The 23,041-nt window shown below is 34.5% G+C and overlaps 1 protein-coding gene and 1 pseudogene across 4 annotated transcripts in view; one reads left to right on the top strand and one right to left on the bottom strand.

Moving 5' to 3' along the window:
• Nucleotides 1-23,041, bottom strand: part of CCDC88A (coiled-coil and HOOK domain protein 88A) — a 123,548-nt gene that overhangs the window by 72,475 nt on the left and 28,032 nt on the right. For all 4 annotated transcript variants that reach the window (XM_007465664.1, XM_007465666.1, XM_007465665.1 and 1 more), the window contains exons 3-7: nucleotides 22,207-22,315; nucleotides 11,324-11,393; nucleotides 9,285-9,343; nucleotides 5,680-5,763; nucleotides 3,825-3,965 (exon numbers count right to left, since the gene is read on the bottom strand). In XM_007465664.1, the coding sequence (XP_007465726.1) occupies nucleotides 3,825-3,965; nucleotides 5,680-5,763; nucleotides 9,285-9,343; nucleotides 11,324-11,393; nucleotides 22,207-22,315 (463 nt within the window). The remainder of the gene's footprint in view (nucleotides 1-3,824; nucleotides 3,966-5,679; nucleotides 5,764-9,284; nucleotides 9,344-11,323; nucleotides 11,394-22,206; nucleotides 22,316-23,041) is intronic.
• LOC103069216 (sushi repeat-containing protein SRPX pseudogene) lies at nucleotides 22-1,757 on the top strand (annotated as a pseudogene).

Raw genomic sequence — 23,041 nt, 5'->3', positions numbered from 1 at the left:
CCGATCCTAGACATTCCACTAATGGCTGCAAGTAATATCTTCCTTCTCTAAATTCCTATAGTGTTTTTTTAGATATATGTGTCTTTTTTGGTACTTGTCACTTTCAAATTTTTATTATAGTTAATTCGTTTACTAAAATAATTTCCCTATTAGATTGTAACAATCTTTGGTTCTTTTTTGAAAGTTTGTCAGTTTGTTGCTCCCACATACTCTAGCACAAGATCTTTCAAAAAGCAGGTATTTATTAATATATGTTGAAGAATGAACATAAAAAGATACAACAATGCTAAAAAAATTCTGGTGACAATAATTCTACTTATAGAACTCATCATTAAGGAAAAGAATCAGAGATGTGCTCAGCACAATCACAGATTTAGGCACAGGTGTTATAAAGGTTAGGGACACAAGCATTGGAGTTAGAATGGACAAGTTACCTAACTTCTCTGAACTTGAGAATCTTCATCTATAAAATGGGGTTATTGCGCAGACTTACTAAGATAGTATACAATAAACTTATAACACAAAGCTTGGCATAAACAGTGACGATAAATATTTGGTTTTTGGTAAAGGGAGAGGACTGAAGAGATTCTTGTTTCATAGCATTAAGAACAAAAAAATGAAGAGTAATTAAAAACAGGGCGACCAAATTATATTTTCTAGATCGAAGTGAAACAATTATTACAAAAGATCAATAAAAACAGAAAAAAGGAGCTCTCTGTTCTGACAAGGGGGAGCATCCCCTGTGGATAGCCTGCAGCTCCCAATTCTTGCCATGCCAGCAAGCAGAGGATTTAAGTGCTTTAGATGCCCACTTCAACTCCCAGTGAGAGTACTACTGCTCGCCAGGATACACACTGAAATGGGAGCGGACAACAAAGCCTGGAGCGGCCGACCAGCCTGTGATGATACGGAATCTCCCAGAATCAAGTGCCCAAGTATGAAAGAACACATTTCTGATCCTAATAAGCTGACAGTCCTCAGTGTCCCGGGAGATACCCGAGGGAACAGACACAGCAAACAACATTCTACTGATGTTATTCTAAAAGCCCTCCCCCCCAGACTCAAATTTTCCTGTAGGAGATCACAAGGTACAGTACACAGTCTATGACAGAGCTGAGAACAAGGGGATCTGCAAATTTCGAGTTAAAGAGTCAGATGCTGTGACAAAATTCAACGTCCCAGGGAACAGTTACATGAAATGTCTAGCAGCAATAGTTATGGAGCCACTTGCAAGTTGTCCTGCATTGGTGGCCACAAGCCACAGGGTAGCCCTTCCTGAGTTTGTCAATTCAGTCTGGCTTGGTCTGGCATGGAGCCCACCTGTGTAACCATGAATATCAATGTGGGCATCAGAACAGCAGTCTTATGACTTCTAGATCAGTTTTATGAGAAAAGGAGACTCCTCACTGTGCCCACACCTATAGCCCCAAATCTCTACTCGCTGCAGCAAGAAATGCTACAGCAAGCACAGTGTGACCTGGATCTTCAACACATCATCTTGTGCTGGCAGGCCATGTTCCCGACCCTCACTGGCAGGATAGGAACAAAGATTATGCCTCCAGCACTAGCTCTGCAGTCCAGGCAGAATCCCATTCTATTCCTTCACTATGGTGCTAGCGGATAAGCACAGCACGGACAAGGAGCGCTATGTCTCCCTGGTGACGCCTGTGGCCCTTTTCAGCCTGACTGACACTTTCCCCTTGGGAAAAGAGGAGATGGTCCTGCAAGCTGAAGTGGGCCAGACCTGTAACACCTGATGGGATGGCTCCTCTCTCCACAATTTTCTTTCTACATAGTGCTGTGTAAACAGAAAGGCCTTAAAAATATCTTTAATGTACAGATTTTTATTTGTTAATTTTAAAGTCTATTTTATTATAAGCTTTCTCTGTACTTAAAAATTAGCACCAAGCTATCTGTACTTTGAAGTGCTCCAAAAAATATGAATATGATATTTACTCTTTCTCTCTTTACTCCATCATGGCTAGTTAATTTTGTAGAGAAATTAGAAACCACAGCCATAAACATTGCTCTCAATATGCTATTCAGTGTGATACATAACTTTATCCTATTTTGTTTTTTTATATAAAATTAATTAATAAAATATTTTGGAAGAAAAAAGCAGAAAAAAGTTAAAGGGGAAATGTTAATAAGAACTTCTTTCAATCCAATTGAATGATACCGAATTATTATATTTACATACTGTATTTACATGTATCTAATACTTTTCACAATTATTTTTAATTATCTTTTCTAACTAGTTCACTGTTTATCCAAATTGAAGTTTTTTGCCCCCAGAGAAGTGAGTTTAAACCAGCTAGAAACTTGTTTTCCAAATACCTGAGGCAGGAGAATGTAACTACATTCTCCTGCCTCAGGTATTTAGAAAACATTTTTTTCCTTGTTAGAAAAACAAATTCAACTAAAATGCTTAATCAGGCAGGATAACAGACTTTTAAACGGTTTTTCAATCATGCTATATAGTGTTTCACATTCCTTTTAGTTTTGACACAAATCATGTAATGACAAGTATTTTGTGTATATTTCTCCAAAATAACATCCTCCTTCACTCCATATTAATTATTTCATGTAAGTGAGATCAAACAGTTTTTACATATCCATCAGTCATACGAAACCAAAGTACAAATTTTTAGAAGTAATTCCTAAGAAGCTGGAAGACACCTTTTCAAAATACCTTTAATATCTTGAAATGCAAATAGAGAAATGTTATAGAAAATGGATAAAACAGTAAAGAGACACTGACATAAAAAATTATATAGCATATGGTTCAAAATATGGTTCAGATTGAAAATAAAGTGATCTAAATATCTCAGGGTAAGGATGATATATACTAGGGATGCTGTGCAACTCTTTTCTTCCTTTGGTCTCACTGTCTTAGATTTTTTTAAAAATTTAGTTGTTGCTCTAAAATATTTACTTCCTATATTTTCTTCTCTTTTAATGCCTTAAGAAAAACCGAAAATTCCCATCAGAAATGAATATATTTTACAGTGATGTGAAAGTTTTTTGTTCCAAAAAAATCTTTAGAAATTTCTCCTATGTAGTCTTTCATTAGTCCCGAGAGTAATCAAATTCTCTATAAATAAGTTCAAATCGTCTCTCTCATGTAAATGGAGCAAATAATCAGTTTTACATTCTCCAGAATGACAGAGTACTTTGGTCTGCTATTAAGAAAATATTACTCACCATCACATGCAGTAATGTCTAGACTCCTTTAAAAATTATAAGCTGCTTTCAGAGAGTGCAGGCAAAAAATCTGGTGCAATTTTACTCTTTTTAAAAACCAAAGTACTCTCTTAAAGGAGTTTATAATAATTCTCTTTTCTAAAATCATATCTCATTATACTGACTACAAAAATATGAGACCTTTTGTGGGACATTTTTTTCAGAACACCTGTTATTCTCCTTTTATTAACACTTATTTTTCCAATCTCAAAATGTGGCAATAAAACTACAAAATTAACCTTAAGCAAATTCTTCTACCTTGAAAAGGCAATGATTTTTCCACTTACATCAACGATATTTTTAGTTTCATACTTTTGTACTGTTACCAGAACTATGGGGATGAGTTAAAAAACACAAGAACAAAATCAGAGTAATTTAAAAGGAAGGAGAAAAGAAAACCTAATTGCAATGTGTTTACTAGCAATTTGGGGCTCTTACGCAGCCTTTCTGACTCCTGTGTTGCACAAAAGACATATAGTACTTTATTACCTGTCCCTAAGAAACAAAGTATCGATTCTGAAAAATCTCTGAAGTTTTTTGGAAAGTAAACTTTCCTAATATACTAAAAGAAATTTACAAACCTCTGAATGCTCATCTCTCTCATCTATAAGTCTTTTTAGATGCAATACCATGTTTTTCAAGAGTGGTTCTATTTCCTCCTGAGACATGTCAGTCACTTCCATCCATTGTAGATCAAACACATTTTCCTGATTATGGGTTACCTTTAGAGAGCAACCAAAGTAAACAATTTTTTAAATGGCTAATACTTAAAAATACATTTAATTTTAGTATAATATTAGCTTAAATACTATATATCCCATATAATAAAAATATGAAAAGCAAATATGATATCTTGAAATTAATGAATGATGAAAAGGCATCTACTAAAAATTATTTTTACTAAATATAATCTTTAAATGAATTTAGTCAACTAAAAAATAAGATATTTACTTTCTTTAATTTCTTTTTTTTTTTTTTTTTTTTTTTGGCCACACCGCGCAGCGCGTGGGATCTTAGTTCCCCAACCAGGGATCGAACCCGCACCCCCCCTGCATTGGGAGCATGGAGTCTTAACTACTGGACCGCCAGGGAAGTCCCCAAAATAAAATATTTAATTCAAGGCATTCTTAAGGGAAGGTAATACTAATAGGTCTGACAACTGCTTTAACAAACTCAATTAATCTTTTCCTTAGATAAGACTAAGTTTATTGTACTTGAATTCAAAAGCAAAAGTTTTAATCCTGTAGGATATAGGTTATTGCACTTTTACACTTGAAAAGCTAAGTCTTTATAAATTCTGAAGAAGACACTGTCATAGAACCTTAGGAGAAAAGGACTCCCAGTATAAAGAGTTTTAAAAGAATGGAAAAGTTATATAAGTGAAATACTTATTTCTTGCTTTCCATTTCTCACTGTGATTCTGATATTTTGCTTTAATTTTCACAATAAACAGCAAAAATAACACTTTCAAGAATGGTAGCAAATTTAGTAACTTGTGGTACTCAGCATTTATTCAAAATCAAATACAAATCACAAAGCTAACAGAAACAAACATATATATGTATATATAAAGGGAAACTACCAACAAAACTGTATCTTGTAGAGTACTAATACGCTTACTGCTGACAATATTACTGACCAGAAAGCGGGGCTCTTTGAATATTAACTAAGAGAAAAGATGATATATGGAACACAAAGTCATTTAAATAGAGAATATTTAAACACAACAATTCTCACTATTTAAAACTCTCTCCCTTTCCTTAGTTCTCTTTCTAATCAGCATGTAAAATTTAACATGCTGTAGTTCTAAAAACTCTAAAGTACGCAAGATTAAAAGCCCAAGACTAGACAGATGCAGAAAGAGCAGCTTTTAAAAACCATCTTAACAAATAAATATTAGCTTCAATTATTTGACATTGTACACTATGTCCTCCATTTAGGTTTTTATATGGATGTTATAAATCACTAATGTGTTTATAATTCAAGTAATATCTTCAGTAGAAATTATGCTGTGCCCATTCACTAAAAAAAAAAAATCACTGGAATCACATAATACTAATAGGTTAGTATTATCATCTTACCTCACTTTAGTTTTGAATTACAGGCAGTGATCCACTTTGTGCTGCTTCCATTTACTATACTATTCATGCTGTGATGTCTAACAGAGAAATATACATTCCTCAAATAGCACTTTCTGCCTATATCCCTATGGATAAAGGCAACAGTACATCTGTAGTCAGCACTGTGCCATGTAAAGATAATTCATTTAAGAAACTATGTCTAAAGAAAAGAAGATAATTTTTCTAAAAGCAGAGTTCATCTATAATTGACTTTGATTTATCCTTGCTTAATCCATGACGGTATTTGGGGAGACATACAAATAAAACATACCACAAGCTTCATAAAAATACATAAAAATTGTATACAGATTATTACCTCTTGAATATGTGCGGCAACTGCTGCTTTTGTATCAAAATCTAAACCTTGAATTCTTTCAATAAATTCTTCTTTTTTCTGACACTAAGAGAAACGAATAAACCAATCATTCATACTTCATAGGGTATAGTTGTTAATATGTTGTAAATAACCAAAAATTCATTAGGCTAAAAAGCTTGGCTACATTTTGAACAGCACAATGAGGGTTTTGTTTTGCATTTAAATGATCTCTAATATACTTACCCTAATAAAAAGATAACAATTTAGAAATATTTATTTAAAGAGCAACATATTGAAAATCCATACCATTTTTACGCTGAAAAGTTTTAAGTTCTAAAGCGGGTAACCATTACATAAACCATCTAAGGTCAGTACAATATAATTAGGCTAACTTTACAAACAGAGAAGTAAAGAATCAAGAACTTGTTTCAGAGAGGATAAGTTACTTGCCAAAAACCACAGTGAGTCAGTGGCAGAATTCGGAATACAGCCAAAATGCTCAGTCAGTCTTTGCCTATCATCAAACAACACAGCCCTTTTTCTTGGAAAAAAAATTTTAAGCAATTTTTACTTCAGGCTTACAATTCATTCTCACATCTTCATCCTATCAATCTCAATAAAAGAAACCTACTTTTGTGGCCCAGTTCAACACATATAAGGTAATACAATAAATATTTGATTTGTTTCTAACACAAAGTTACCAGGGGCAAAATTTAAGAATGTATATACAAGTACACATGTATCAAGTGGAATAAAGGCAGCAATTATTTATTGTGTACCTTTTAAAAAACTTTATATAAACTAAAAATACTACAATGCAAACCTCATCTTTTTCTTTCCATTCAGTACTGAATAACAGTTTAACATGCATCTTACTCTCTGCCTCTTGTCTACCTCTCTTATACTGCAATCCAACTGCGTTTAACTGTATTCTTACAGCTACCAAATGAGAAGTGCATACAAAACAGACAGCACTGCCTTGTCTAGCTTAGTTGCATCTCTTGGGCCAATTACTGAACTACAGTGAAGACACTATACTCAAAAAAGGAAACTTGGCTCTTTGGTCAGTAAGAAACTTAGCAAGGTTCTGATTTACACTCTAAACATTTATTATATCATAACATTTTTTTAAACATCTTTATTGGAGTATAATTGCTTTACAGTGTTGTGTTAGTTTCTGCTGTACAACAAAGTGAATCAGCTATATGCATACGTATATCCCTATATCCCCTTCCTCTTGCATCTCCCTCACCCTCCTTATCCCACCCCTCTAGGCGGTCGCAAAGCACCAAGCTGATCTCCCTGTGCCATGTGGCTGCTTCCCACTAGCTATCTATTCTACATTTGGTAGTGTATATGTGTCAGTGCTACTATCTCATTTCGTCCCAGCTTACCCTTCCCCCTCCCCGTGTCCTCAAGTCCATTCTCTACGTCTGTGTCTTTACTCCTGTCCTGCCCCTAGGTTCATCAGAACCATTTTTTTTTTTAGATTCCATATATATGTTAGCATACAGTATTTGTTTTTCTCTTTCTGACTTACTTCACTCTGTATGACAGACTCTAGGTCCAGGTCCGTCCATTTCACTACAAATAACTCAGTTTTGTTTCTTTTTATGGCTGAGTAATATTTCAATGTATATATGTGCCACATCTTCTTTACCCATTCATCTGTCAGTGGACACCTAGGTTGCTTCCATGTCCTGGCCATTGTAAATAGTGCTGCAATGAACATTGTGGTACATGACTGCTTTTGAATTATGGTTTTCTTGGGGTATATGCCTAGCAGTGGGATTGCTGGGTCATATGGTAGCTCTATTTTTAGGTTTTTAAGGAACCTCCATGCTGTTCTCCATAGTGGCTGCATCAATTTACATTCCCACCAACAGTGCAAGGGGGTTCCCTTTTCTCCACACCCTCTCCAGCATTTATTCTTTGTACATTTTTTGAGGATGGCCATTCTGACTGGTGTGAGGTGATACCTCACTGTAGTTTTGATTTGCATTTCTCTAATGATTAGTGTACATCATAATATTTTATTTCTACTTCCATAAAATTTAATTTAATGAAGCACATTTCTATCAGTGCAGAAAGTTCCTTATCCTATAAAAGCAAAATTATTAGGATGATATAGAAATTAAATTAAATTTAAAATTAAATTAAATTAAAATTAATTTAAAATTAAATTATGAGAAATGTACAGTTCCCAGCTATGACTAGGAAGTCAGAGTTTTGGGGGGATGTGATAAAAACTACCAGGTTTAAAAACAGGAATTTTTTTGGTCTAGTAAATAATATTTGACAGGTGTAGTGAGAACAATTAAGAATGACTTTCGGATAGTACATTTGTGGCATATATAAAATAACTAACTTTTTAGGTATGGTAACCCCCATTTTAAAATTTTATGCTTCCAAAAGTGACTTATGTATAGTTTGAGCCAATGAACATACATAAAATGGCAGGGTTATAATAAGCATGACTCACTGAAGGGTCCCCCAATTCAACTGCCATACCTTTGTCTGCCTTCAGTTTAAACACATACACTTCCCTTTTCTAAGTCCTAGAGCCACTGTTTATTTATACCACCTTTAAAAGCTCACCCTGTAACACAGTCTCAACACAGATCAATGAGAATTCTTCCTTTACCTTAAAATACCCACAATTTGTACTAAATCTCACCTCTGTTCAAACTCTGAAAGTTTTAAGAATTCTGAAAATGTTTTATAAATAGGTTAGGTTTTCTTAAAGAATATCGAATGAAGTTGATAGGTTCTTGAAGGCTAGAAACGAGAAAGAGTACCAAGACAGAAAAAAGATAGAATGAGAAGATTCACTTTGAAGTTGAATAATCAGAGTATCAGTGTTGTCCAATAGAAGTACTCACTAGCTAACTGTGGCTACTGACTATTGAAATATAGCTCGTGCAACTGAGAAACTGAAACTGTAATTTTATTTTATTCAATTGTAACTAATTTAACCTTAAATAGCAACACGTGGCTAGTGGCTATTCTACTGACAGCCCAGCTCTAGAGCATAAAAAGAGTCTGGTGTTAAAAACAGAACTATAAACAGTTTCACTTCCACTTAAAATTAAGCTCTCTTTTATCTTTATATACAGTTTTTAAAGTGTTATGGGCACTAAAGTTACTTCTAATTCCATTACATTAATTGATTCCTAAGCCAGCAGATTATTGTGATTTCATAATTTCTGCCTCCTTTTGATCATCAATCCTCTTCCCTTCTGTAACACACACACATGCGTGTGCATAAATCATAAGGATGTTCTGGGAGAGGTTTTTAAGGGTACCTCTAGGGAAACTTGAAAAGCTGGGGGCTTTAAAAGCCTCGAATAAAAAAAATAATAATTAAATGTTTTAAATGATTATGACTACCTGATAATATAACTAAAGTTTGAAATAAAGTAACAGAATGAGTGTTTTTCTTCAAAAACCTTCTCCTTAGGAAGTTATACAGTTATTTAAAAATTTCTAACATGGACTTTGAACATCAATGGCCCATCCTTATCCTTAAGTCTTTCAGAAACTAGAGCCTAAAAAATTTATAAAAAGTTATTAAAATAAAAATATGAAGAATTATTTTAACTTACCTGAACTGCACAACCCAGTAAAAGTAAAAGCAACTTTTTAACTTCTTCTGTGCCTTGTTCTGAAATAAAAACAACTACTAAGTACAACATTTTATTTTAGTTCAACTCTTTTATAGCGGTAGTATTACTTCTAGAGGTGATATTCACAACAACTTGACCAAGGGATTAAGTTTATAAGTGCAGTGGAGAATTCAGAAAAGCAGCTCTGTGTGTGCACAATATGGTAAGAGGAATTTTGAAGGGCTGCAGTACAGATAAAACAGCTTTCAAAGCTCTGTGTGATAAAGGATGCGAACTCTAAATCCACTACTTCTCCATAAGTCATTACACTGCACCAGCAGACCAAATTAGGAACCTCTACTACAGAGGTATGCCACAGCCAGCCAAAATGGTTCCTAATAGGTCTGGCTTCTCTTAGGCCTACTGGTGTTTTCTTTCTAAAACACTGACCTTATATGACTCATCTACCTATAAAATGTAAACGGCTTTCCCCTGTGTAGATTCATGAAAATCAAAACCTTAAATATCAGTTATGGTGAGGCTGGTAAAATAAATGTATATAACAAGCTGGATAAAGTTTATGGTCTGTAACAGAACTGGACAGTACATTCACTGTCCAACAGCATTCAATTCAAATTTTCTTAAAACATTCAGCTGACAAAAAAAAAGTCACTTCTCTGGCCAGAATTTCACCATCAGCCCAATCTGTCTTCTTCTCAAACATTTCCTCCTACTCTCCATGAAACAACCTACTTTCCTAGCCACACTAATCACGCTTCCCAAATATACATACATACATACATACATACACACACCACTGCCTTAACTTCTGTTACTCCCTCTGCCTGTCTTTCTTCCCTACCCTTTGTCCCTCTAATGAACTACTTACTAATCTAATCACAATCCTAGGCACAGCTCTAACATCTCTGCGTAGTCTTCCCTGACCCAACCACCAATGGTCTCCAACCCTCACTAATCTACCAACTTTAAGAATAATCAATGGCTCCATATTTTATAAGCCTTAACATTTTTACATCTCTCTATTTTGCACTAATTATTACATGATTTCCCAGTAATCTGTGTATCTCTTGCCACAACACAAGACCCTACAGAGCATAAACCATTTACTTTATATTCCTGGTCCCTCTAACTTTGTAAGTAATTACTAAATGTATGTGGAATTGAAAACAATTCCATTCTACATACAAAATGCTTTTTACATTTTTTATTTGTATATTAAAACATTCCAGAATATCTCGAAAGAGTATCTAAACTCCTAATTCACCCCATCTAATTTGTAGTTTGCTCAATGAAAACAGCTGCTTGGATTCAGTTTTTATTTTGGTTTTACTTTTGTTTGTTTTGACTGAGGGTAAGACTGGGAATTGGAGAAGATATACTTGATTTGGGTTACATGTAGCCTGTAAGAATAAGTCCTTTGTTGAAACTGTTAGGTAGCTGCTAATTTCCCCAACTGTTCAAAAATTAAAACCCTGAACATGTCGCACTTAAAATCCGGTAAAGGGCAGAAACTTTGATGAAAATAATTTAAATTATCTAAGAAACTGCTTCTCATCTTTTTTCCACTCAAAAGTAGTTTAATATAAATTACAACATATCAATCAGTAAAACCTCAGATTCAAACAACTTTGGCAATGGTAGATAGTAGCTATAAAACCTAGAAATTATTTCAAAATCACTTCTTTTCTAAGGTTATGTTCTTTTAAGCTTATAACTGCTGTACTTATCTTCTATACTTGTTTATAAGACACTAAAAATCATCACAGAAAAGTATCGACTTGGTACAGTAAAAAAAAAAAAACACTGGACTTAATGTAAAATGTATGCCTGATCCCATCTACAACTTACAAATATTCTCTTTATTTTCTCTATATAAAATGGAATATCACCTCCAACTTTCCCTATAGACTCACAAAAAACCTAGTGAGTTAATGGAAATTAGCAAGATCTTGGTAAGCATCATAATATTACACAAGGATAAGACTTTATTATCACATTATGCTAATTTTAATACTTACCAGAAAAGGGATTTTTGCCAATGATTAAGACATTTGGCAAAGACATCATAATCAACTGCTGCAAAGTCTCCTATAAAAAGATACCCAAAGGTTGTTATATGGGTAATGCTGACAGGATAATTACTCAACAAGCTATAACTTATGATTCGTGCACATCTCTGTAGGCATACTATACCTACAGAGGTATACTGCAATTAAAAAGCTTAAAAAATGTGAAAAAAAAGATGTCTAAAAAGTCTTACATCTTTTGTAACTGTAAGTTAATGAATTGAATAACTAAAATTATAATTATCAGATAGGCTTAAGTTAATAACATATCAAATGTCCATCAAATAAGTGTCCAAGTTGAACTGGTCTAATACCTATTATCTGGAAATCTGAATTTTAGGTATTAGATAATTAAACAACTTTCCTCAATTAAAAGATCAAGTATGTGTATTCTTTTGGGGGTTTTGTTTGTTACTTCTTTCTGAGAGAACTAAAAAATCAACTGATAGTAAAATTAAGAAAGCTAGTTAGTTCATTAAAAATCCTATCTTATGAGTATTTCATGAAAGTGAGCTCTTCCTCAGTGACTCATTATTTCTCTCCTATCTACAATTCATGTTTTACTTCCTTTGACTTCTGTCAAATTTTTTGTGACAAGAATATATACAAATTCTGATGGTACAGGATGATTCAGAAAATTGAATGCCTCCAAATTACTCATTTTGGTTATACACTAAGTATGCATCTTCTGTTTATACTACCTCTTCTTTGAGGAAATGAGAGAACACATCATGTCTATCACTATAACTACCAACAATGACATGCTACAAAGGGTCTGGGATGAATTAGACTACAGGATTGATTAGTTTAATGTGCTAATACTGAATCTTTGCAAGATTATGAAATAACTGTGAGTGTCTTTACAATTTGGCTTTCACTACACATTCAGACATAACTAGTTGCTGAGGAACAATTTTTTGTTAAGTATTCAATTCTTTCTGAATCATTCTTTACTTAACACTATGATGAGGAAGGAAATAACCATGAAAAGTTAACCTGTATTACTTTTTTAAAGATGTGTGATTCTAGATCCACAAAAGCGGTTTCCCATAGCCAGAGTGTGACATGACACCAGAGGCTAGGTAGAATTGATCTTTTATCTGTAATTTGTTTCAGATATGTATTAGAAAGTTTCAAAAAATTTCTTCAGTATTATATTTACTAGTCTTAAAAAAACTAACACCAAAAATATGCACACATTTAAAGAAAACTACATATTCAGTATGTGCATCACATTAGTAAATACAGTTAAGAATAGTAAGTGTCAAAAATTGCTAAAATCACTTATTCCAAGGATTGATACTGAGTTTGGATATTTAATAAATGAGTTTTCCAGTTAAAAGCAAGTTATGCCAAGATAAAATATTCTATAGCCAAGTATGTAACAGCTAAATGGAATTAAAGAAATAAATTTCAAATTAATTGTAATTTTTAGTTTCCTTGCCCTAAAGCAAAATTTTCAGGACTATATTTGTACATATTTAAAAGAAAGCATAAATAAGAGAGATGCATTAAAAAAAAGCAATCATTGGGCTTCCCTGGTGGCGCAGTGGTTGAGAGTCCACCTGCTGATGCAGGAGACACGGGTTTGTGCCCCGGTCCAGGAAGATCCCACATGCCGTGGAGCGGCTGGGCCCGTGAGCCATGGCTGCTGAGCCTGCACGTATGGAGCCTGTGCTCCACAACGGGAGAGGCCACAACAGTGAGAGGCCCACATACCGCAAAACAAAACAAAACAAAACAACAATCATTGTTTTGTTTATATCCTTTTTAGTGGAGATAATCTAAGTCAAGGCAATCTATTTTATTGATGTACCATGTACCATTCTATGTTGGCAGAGTTATAAGGAAATTGTCCAAGTAGGTACTAATCTTTAATATGGTTCACCACCTCTTTCTTACATCCTCTTCCTCAGGTGGCTCCCCACTTCCTGCCTATTCTAATATGTCATTCTCTAATGCTAACTTAGTCTCTCCACAAAGATAAAAGCAATCTTATATATTCTTTCATCATATGGTACCATCAGTGACCTCCTGTGTTAATACAGTTTGCTTAACCTGTACACTATCACATTTGATTATATTTGGATGGAGCAAATTCAAACGTACCTCTGTGTATCTAAAGATGTACTCCAGTATGGTGGAATCTGAATGCCTAGTATAGAGTACTATGGTAGAGTCAAGTCAGAAAACTTAGGCTTACATTTCAGCTCCTTGACTTACTATGTGTGTGACTTTTGCTGAGAAGGGTAAGAAGTGAAACAAAAGTGTAAAGTTTTTTTAAATGGTGGTTATTATTTTTTAACAAATTTATTTTATTTATTTATTTTTGGCTGCATTGGGTCTTCATTGCTACGCACGGGCTTTCTCTAGTTGCAGCAAGCAGGGGCTACTCTTCATTGCGGTGCATGGGCTTCTCATCATGGAGGCTTCTCTTGTTGCAGAGCACAGGCTCTAGGCATGCCAGCTTCAGTAGTTGTGGCATGCGGGCTCAGCAGTTGTGGCTCGCGGGCTCTAGAGCACAGGCTCAGTCATTGTGGCGCATGGGCTTAGCTGCCCCGCAGCACGTGGGATCTTCCCGTACCAGGGATCGAACCCGTGTCCCCAGCATTGGCAGGCGGATTCTTAACCACTGCACCACCAGGGAAGCCCAAATGATGGTTATTAAATATTAGAGTTAATGAAGAAAAAATCTACCTTTTACTTTATTTCCAAGTACTGATTTTGTTATGTCTGAAAGTGCTAATATTAGGTAAGGCAGCTAAAAATTATACGAATTTTAAAAACCCAAATTATTCTAAAACCTCTATTTGGTTCTATGGGTTCTTCAGAGAATTCTAGCTACATTTTTGTAAAAATTCCTATTTCCCAATTCCAATCTTACAAGTAACATTAAAAACTACACAAGACATAAAAAAAATCAGAGGTTAGAAAAACTGATTGTTATTGTTAAAACTCTACTATATCATCCTGAGACTTCCCAGACTTCACTTAGCTCTAAAGATGTTCATTATTAAGGTGCTAAGAAATGGAAAAACAATACATAACTTAATCCAAGATAAATACTACTTTGTTAAGCAGGAGCAACAATTAATTTGTTGTTAATTAATGTGTTAAGAATGATAACATATGTAAATGAATAAGTGAAGAGACTTCAATTTGTTAGTAAAGTGATAAGAAACCTATTTAAAAATGTATAGGGCTTCCCTGGTGGCACAGTGGTTGACAGTCCGCCTGCCGACGCAGGGGACACGGGTTCGTGCCCGGGTCCGGGAAGATCCCACATGCCGCGGAGCGGCTGGGCCCATGAGCCATGGCTGCTGAGCCTGTGCGTCTGGAGCCTGTGCTCCACAACAGGAGAGGCCACAACAGTGAGAGGCCCGTGTACCGCAAAAAAAAAAAAAAAAAAAAAAAAAAAAATGTACAGAAAAAGAAAGAATTTTAGCAATACAACAGAAAGTGGAGAAAGTTTTGAGAAAATCAGGACAGCCACTCATTCAACAAATATTTATTGCATGTTTATTATCTGTCAGACATTATTCTAGATACTGGAAATAAAGCAATGAAGAAACAAAAATCCTTGCTCCCATGGAATTTACATTTTCATAGGGGTAGAAAGAAAATAAGTAAACGTTTTTGGTGATAAGGGCTAACAATAAAAAGAAACCAGGGAACAAGAGGTGGAGATAAGGAGAAGGATGCAAGTTTTGAAAGATATGCAAATATTCAAATATAGAGAATTTGAGAATTTTCAAGACCATTAAAGCAAAGCTTCACTGAATTGGTTGAAAATCTATCCTGGTATGAAGACAGTCCAGAAAGATTTGCAGAACATCAATAATTAATAAAAATAAAGACAGAACAAGAAAGAATTGGCAGAGATTATCTTAATAGGAAAATATTAGAAGTGCTTTGAAAGATACAAGTCATTTCATTCCTATTATTTTTAATTGGCTTTGTATTAACTTTTCTATAAAAATGGTATATTAACTATTTTTTTAGTTTTAGTTTAGAAACTTTTAAAACTGATACACAAGTTTCTGTGAATTGAAATTCATGTTGCTAAAGCACTTAAGAAAGACTATTTCAAGTTTGTGCCACACAGACCCTAGAGACTATTCAAAGACAACTTAAACCAGGTTTCTCCTTCTTCCTACAAGTTACCCGTAACACTTCCTTCACAGTAAGAACTTAAACAATACTTCTGGGAAAGGTCTGGGCTCATTTCCCTTTCTTGAATCACATTGAACAAAATACTAAAACTAAAACTATACATTTCTAAGGTACTAAATATGGGCTTCAAAGATTTCTAGAATATACTGGAATGACAGTCTCTCCTTTGGGACTCTAAATCTGTTTTAAAAACTCAAACATAATTACATTTATCATACTATTTGTATTCAGCATTTTATCTGTGTTACTAGTGAAAAGAATTAAGACTACTTTATTATATTTTAGTAGGATGTAGAAAAAAATTAAATGAATGATGTTAAAAGGAAAGAAAATCTGACCAAAGTATCAAAAATACTCCAAATGTTGCTGATTATAACAGATGTTAAAGAAAAACCTTAAAAAGTACCTGCTTTCTCTGGCAACTAAATTAATGGTACTAGACCTAATTTTTACTTTTACTATTAGTGACGTCAAACATGCAAAAACTTCCTAATAAATTTCTTAATTGTAAAGTGTTCTTGTCTTTTGGGCCTCAAATGATTCAGTTCATTATTTTAATGGTGGCTGAAGAACCACCTTGCTTCTTTTAGTATTTATTTAAACTGCAGCTTGTGCAGTCATACCAAACAACGGCTGCTGACAGAATTCTAAAAATGGACTAAGATTTTTACTTGTAAACTGTGTCTCTGATAATCAAATTCACCTTCTTGCCTTCATTCACAGGAATAAAAATAACTTTTTTAAAAACTCAAAGCACCAAGGTAATTTTCCATAACAGCTATAATTTACTTATTTTCTGACTTGAAAATTTTTAAATATTTATTTGCAAGACAAAAAGAGATGCTTGCTATGTATCAAGCAATTATTTGAAAAGGTCTGAATTGCCACTTAAACGTAATGAAGTGTATGTTCAACAGTCTTTCTGATAATCTAAAGTTACCAGTTACTGCTCTCAAGACCTCTCACATTCACTGTCCTTATTTATCACAATCAAAATTATTTGATTTAGTTATTTACTTGTCTATTATCCCTCTACTAGAGAACAGGGCCACGGCCTGTCCTGTTTATCACTATAGCTTCAATGCCTTGGCATTCAATGAAAGGCAGCAGAACAGAAGGGCAATCTGAATATTGGAATTTTTACTGAGCTTTTACATATTCCACATCATTAAAATAAAAAAGGGAAGAATACTAACACTTAAATTAACTTATCATTACTGAAAAGATTAACTGAAATAATTCCCCCCACTAACAATCATCTCAGGGTATTCTGTCAATTTTCTTCCTCCCTAAGAATCATTTTTGCAAGATGATCTTGATGCTTAACAACACATTAAAAAACAAACAAACCTGGAGACATCATACATTTGTGAATTTTAACCTACCCAAACTCACTCCTTCTGCGAGTCAGACAATCAAAATGTACAAAATATTTTACCTCAAATACTTCTTCTGAGATGTGTATGAGATACAACAAAATACTTTTGATTGTTTGAGAAAGATTTTCAGGGAAATTTTTGGTTTTCCCAACAGTCAGGTAATTTAACAGATGACAATAACTGCACTGATTTGGCCTTTAATTTGAAATCTGTCAATATATTAAACTGGGTCATGTCTATCTTGGTTTTACACATGAAATAAAAAATCATTTTAGTAAGTCAATTAATCATGTAAATAAGATGGATGACCTATTTCTGAAGATACCCTAGAAGTGCCTTAGAAAGATTTTGTGGAAGACTATGAAGCATGAAAGGGAGCGGGTAGAGAGGGTTTGGTAAACTGGTTCAGTGGTACAAGCGGAATTTCAACGCTCAGTAATATTTTAAGTATCTGAAACTACGTTGACAAAATGTTCAGATACTCAATCACTTCTAGCTCTAAGTTACAATAGTTCACCGATATTCAAACTTAGATTAATGAAAAGAAAAGGGTGTAAGTGGTCATCCTGCAAATGTTAATGAAATATTACAGGTGTGTCTAAAAAAATGGTGACAGTCAAGACAAATCAAATCATTAATAATAATATCATCTTGGCACTATTAACATTTGGGCTTCTCAATTTTAGCACAACTAACATTTTGGGCTGGATAATTTTTTTTTAACATTGATACAATACATTTTAATATATAATTCACATTCATATTTCCACATTTGCCACCAAAATATTCTTTATAGCTTTTGGGGGGAGAGATTCAGAATCCAACCAAAGATACATTGTCTCCACTTGTCACACCTCTTTAGTCTCCCTTCATGTAGAACAGCTCCTTTGCCCTTTTTAAAAAATTGTTGTCAATGACATATACATTTTCTAGAAATCAGACTTATTGAGGTATAATGTACGTGCAATAAAAATCACCAATTTTATGTGTACAATTTAATGAGTTTTGACAAATGTACAGTTTTGAAACCACCATTTCAGTAATGATGTTAACATTTTCATTATTTCAAAAAGCTTCCCTGTGTCCCTTTGCAATCAATTCCCTCAAGTATGTTTTTGACATTCCCTCTTTTTAGAAGCACTTTATTTTGTAGGCTTTCGTGATACCATGGCTTGTCTAGTTTCCCTCCTGTATCTCCTTCTTGGTCAGCTTGGCTAGTTTCTCCTTCTCTGAGGACAGGAATCTTATTTGTTATGTTTGCCACTTACGACCACATCCCCAGCACCTAAAACAGTGTCTGGCTCAGGAAACACTGCAAGACGTTCATCTCTATTAATTTATGTAATGCTCAGCTGCCAGCTAAGTATTATCTTCATTTTATAGATGAAGACGTTAAAGCTCAAGGAAGTAATTTGTACCACTTATACAACTGCTACATAACAGAGAGCCAGGATTTAAATACACTATATAAAATACATTTTGATTATTATATCGTTAATTAAATATTTCACATTATTAAATATTTCATCTATGTCACATTAAAGACAAATATGCAAATATTTTAAATATCTGGACTCCAGAAGTTAAGATAGATTTTTATACCACTTTGTCCCTGTGACATAAAAGTTAAACACATCTACTGAGAGAACTATAATTCAATGTGATATAATGTTTTGGATTTGACAGGCACATGTTTGTTTGGGCTGGATAATTCTTAATCACGAGGAAATGTCCTGTGCATTGCAAGATGCTTAGCCACATTCCTGGCTTCTATCCACTAATGCCAGTAGTACTCTTAGGTACGACAACCAAAAATGTCTCTAGTCATTGCTAAATGTCCCTCAGGTGATAAAATCACCCTTCACTAAGAACCTCTTATCTAAACCGTTGAACTGATGGATTTTACAATTCCCTCATCCCCAAATCTCTCTGTGACTATAACTTCATTAAATTAATATGATCAATACAAAGACAATTTCAATACCTAGCTTGGGCAGGAGGAAGACATAGAACAAGAAAACAGTAGTTTAATAAAAAAGAATGAAACATTACTACATGCTACAACATGGATGAACCTTGAAATCATTATGCTAAATGAAAGAAGCCAGTAACAAAAGACCACATACTGTACAATTGCACTTTTATGAAATGTCTACAATAAGCAAGTCTATAGAGACAGAAAATAGATTAGCAGATGCCTAAGGCTGGGGTGGTGGTGGTGGTGATGAGTGTGTATGCAGGGTTCGGGGAAATGGGGAGTGACTGCTAACAGATACAGGGTTTCTTTTTGGGGTGATAAAAATGTTCCAAAATTGTGTACATGGTTGTATAACTCTGTATATATACTAAAAACCACTGAATAGGACACTTTCAATGGGCTATACAGTATGTGAATTATATCTGAATAAAGCTGTTAAAAAAAAGCAATAGTAGACAACACAGAATTAGGTTGCACTGACAAATGATTTAAGATTCTGATAAAGAAATCCCCTTGCCTTTTATGTCTTCTTTCCCAAGGAGTCTCACAAAATTTTCAAGAAAAACTTGCATCTCCCTAAAGATAGTGTGAAACCAAATATCTAACAACATTCCAATAAGGGCAAGATTGATGAAGACTGTCAAAATGAGTCACTGCATCCCTTTATCTAGTCTTTTGTTTAATGCATCTAGAAATACTGACACAAAATAAGAATAAAAGACAAAACAGATATAACACAGAACCTAACTCACTCAAATCAAAGAGAGGAAAATGAGAGAAGGAATACTGGAAAAAAAAATTTTTAAGTTTAAAAAAAACCTAGCACAGACTTTTATTTCTGGCAATAAGGAATACTAAATATTAGAAAGAAAGGAAGGAAGGAGTTCAAAAATGCTGGATAACTTTTTAAAAATCTTTTAAAATTTATTGACTTAGCTCAAAAGAAAATAAAAAGGTAACTGTCAAAAGATAAAACAAAATTAAAAACTGAACCCTGCAAATAAGACACAGAAGAAGCAGTTCTTCTTGGCCTTTGCTTGAGATTGAGGAGGGCTGTTTCCCTAAGAATCTGCGATAATGTGGTCCCAGTTAAAAAATACATATGTAAACACATAAATACATAATTTACAAACACACAAATGTAGAAAAAGAGATCCAGAAGTACATATATTCAGGTGCTAATAATGGTAATCTCCAGGCCCTGAAATTATGTTTGTATTTTCTCATTTTTTCTAGTTTTCTATATACAGCATAAACGTATGTTTCTACAATAATATAAAGCTGCTTAAAATAAATTAAATGAAAAGTGTTTCAGGCTTGGCCACACAAAAGGAAACAAATCCTCTCTGAAGCAATGCATCCTTGGCTCAGACCCAGAAGTATTTTCCCACAGATAAATTTCCCCCCACAAAAAGAGCTCACAATTCACACACACACACACACACACACACACACACACACTGCCACAACAGCTACCACCACGAGAAACAGCAAGCAGAAAACAAAGGGCAGATTCAGATCCCCATAGATTTGATTTCAGATTTTGTAATTATCCAACATAAAATAAAAAATAAACATTTAAAAAATTTCTGAAGAGATAAAGGAAGGAAAAAATTTAAAAAGAATGATTAATAAACAAAATGAAAAGGCAGATGAAAAAGAACCAAACAGAACTTCTACAAATGAAAGCTATGACTACTGAGAGGTAAAATTTAATCAGTGGGTTAAACAGAAGATATGAGGGACAAATTATCAAACTGCAGGGATAGTCCTGAAAAAAAATACTCAGGATGTAGCACAAGACTGTAAACTGTAATGTAAAAGAAAGTTTAATAAGCATGGAGGATAGAGTAGGAAAGTCTAATATAAACATAATAAAAATATCTGAGGAATATCAGATTAATAGAAAAGCAGCAATATTAGAAGAGACAGTAGAAGCAGCCAGAAGAGAGAAAAAGACAGTTTAACCTAAGAACAAATATTTGACTGATAGCTGGATTCTCCAAAACAAAAAGGACTCCAGAGAGAGAAGGTAAAAATCTGCAAAACACTGAGAGAAAAGTAATTGTTAACCTAAAACTACATACCCAATAAAATTACCTTTCAAGAACAAGGGTGAAATAAAGGCATTTTCAGACAGACATGGATAAACTTTACTATCAACAAACGTTTTCTAAACAAACAATCAAAAGATGACTTCGGTAAGAAAATAATACCAAAGGCAGGTCTGAGATACAAAAGAAAACCATGAGGAGGAAAAAAAGGAAAACATGTAGCTTGATCTAAAAGAACACTGATTTGATTTATTTAACAGTACGTTCAATATTTAATTTATGGGGTTTAAAAACAGAACTAAAATACAAAATAAGAACAACTTAAGGGCTTCCCTGGTGGCGCAGTGGTTGAGAGTCCGCCTGCCGATGCAGGGGACACGGGTTCATGCCCCGGTCCGGGAAGATCCCACATGCCGCGGAGCGGCTGGGCCCGTGAGCCATGGCCACTGAGCCTGCACGTCTGGAGCCTGTGCTCCACAGTGGGAGAGGCCACAACAGTGAGAGGCCCACGTACCGCAAAAAAAAAAAGAATCCACCTGCCAATGCAGGTGACACAGGTTCAAGCCCTAGTCTGGGAATATCCCACACGCCACAGACAACTAAGCCCGTGGGCCACAATTACTGAGCCCGTGCGCCAAAACTACTGAATCCTGCACGCCCTAGAGCCCGCATGCCACAACTACTGAGCCCGCATGCCACAACTACTGAAGCCCACACGCCTAGAGCCCGTACTCTGCAACAACAGAAGCCACTGCAATGGAAGCCCGTACAACACAATGAAGAGATGCCCCCGCTCCTTGCAACTAGAAAAAGCCTGCGCACAGCAACAAAGACCCAACACAGCCAAAATTAAAATATAATAAAATTTTTTAAAAAATGCTCATGTTCAAACTCTGAAATATGCATCCAATTTAAGTTAAAAAAAGGAATAAAAAGTAGATTGTTCAAAGGCAAAATTCTAGTAGGCTAACAAAGTGTTGCACTATATAAATTCTCATGAAATTTAAAAAATTTTAAATTCATAAAATACAAAAATTATCTGTAAGTTAGATAATTATGAAGTGTATGCTTGCATCTTTAACATTGCATAAGAAATAAACTGTGTTATTACTACTCAACCTCCAGCAAACAGACCAGTATCTGATATATAATAAGCATTTAGTATATGCTAGGTCATCGATACTAAACAACACAAAAATGTGAATATGCAAGGAGTTATTAAAATACTAGATTAAAAAAAGAACCACTTACCTGGTAATAAAATTTTATCTGTCTCACCAAAATGGATAGATTATGAATTCTAAGTGAGGCATCATTGTTGACTTTTTTATTTACTCTCTGACTCTCCGACTTAGGATTACTGTAAGAAATAAAAAAAGAAATACTTTAAAAGTTATATTGAAATATACCTATCAACTTATAGATGACTACAAATAATCATATAATACATTTTTTCTTTAAACAAACTGTGTATTCATCTTCATTAACAGATGATCTAAAAGGACATATGATTACTCTGACATGTATTCTGTGCTTTTAAATGATATAAATGCATCTGATATTTCAAAGACAGTGGCAAAATGTAAGTCAGATGTTGCCCTTCATTCTCATTTTGTCTCTCCACCTTCCTGCAATGAATAACATTTTATTCCTTTTGAGTATATATATTTCCACAACCCAAAATAAATCTATTTAAATCAAGAATATAAAATATAGGCTGATAACTAATAAATGTTGTATCTTCTCACTGGAAAATGGAAACTATATTTGAGTGGGCAATGTCCCTGAGAAATTAAAGAGTGGAGTGATGACACAAGAGAACACGCTTATCTTGGGTAAACTTCGTAGATTCAATAAAAGCAAAGGGGGGCTTCCCTGGTGGCACAGTGGTTGGGAGTCCGCCTGCCGATGCAGGGGACGCAGGTTCATACCCCGGTCCGGGAGGAGCCCACATGCCGCAGAGCGGCTAGGCCCGTGAGCCATGGCCGCTGAGCCTGGGCGTCTGGAGCCTGTGCTCTGCAATGGGAGAGGCCACAACAGTGAGAGGCCCGCCTACCACAAAAAAAAAAAAAAAAAAAAAAAAGAG

Source organism: Lipotes vexillifer, unplaced genomic scaffold (assembly GCF_000442215.2).
Source record: "Lipotes vexillifer unplaced genomic scaffold, Lipotes_vexillifer_v1.1 scaffold77, whole genome shotgun sequence".
Classification (NCBI taxonomy): domain Eukaryota; kingdom Metazoa; phylum Chordata; class Mammalia; order Artiodactyla; family Lipotidae; genus Lipotes; species Lipotes vexillifer.
This window is presented reverse-complemented; position numbering and strand designations above follow the sequence as displayed.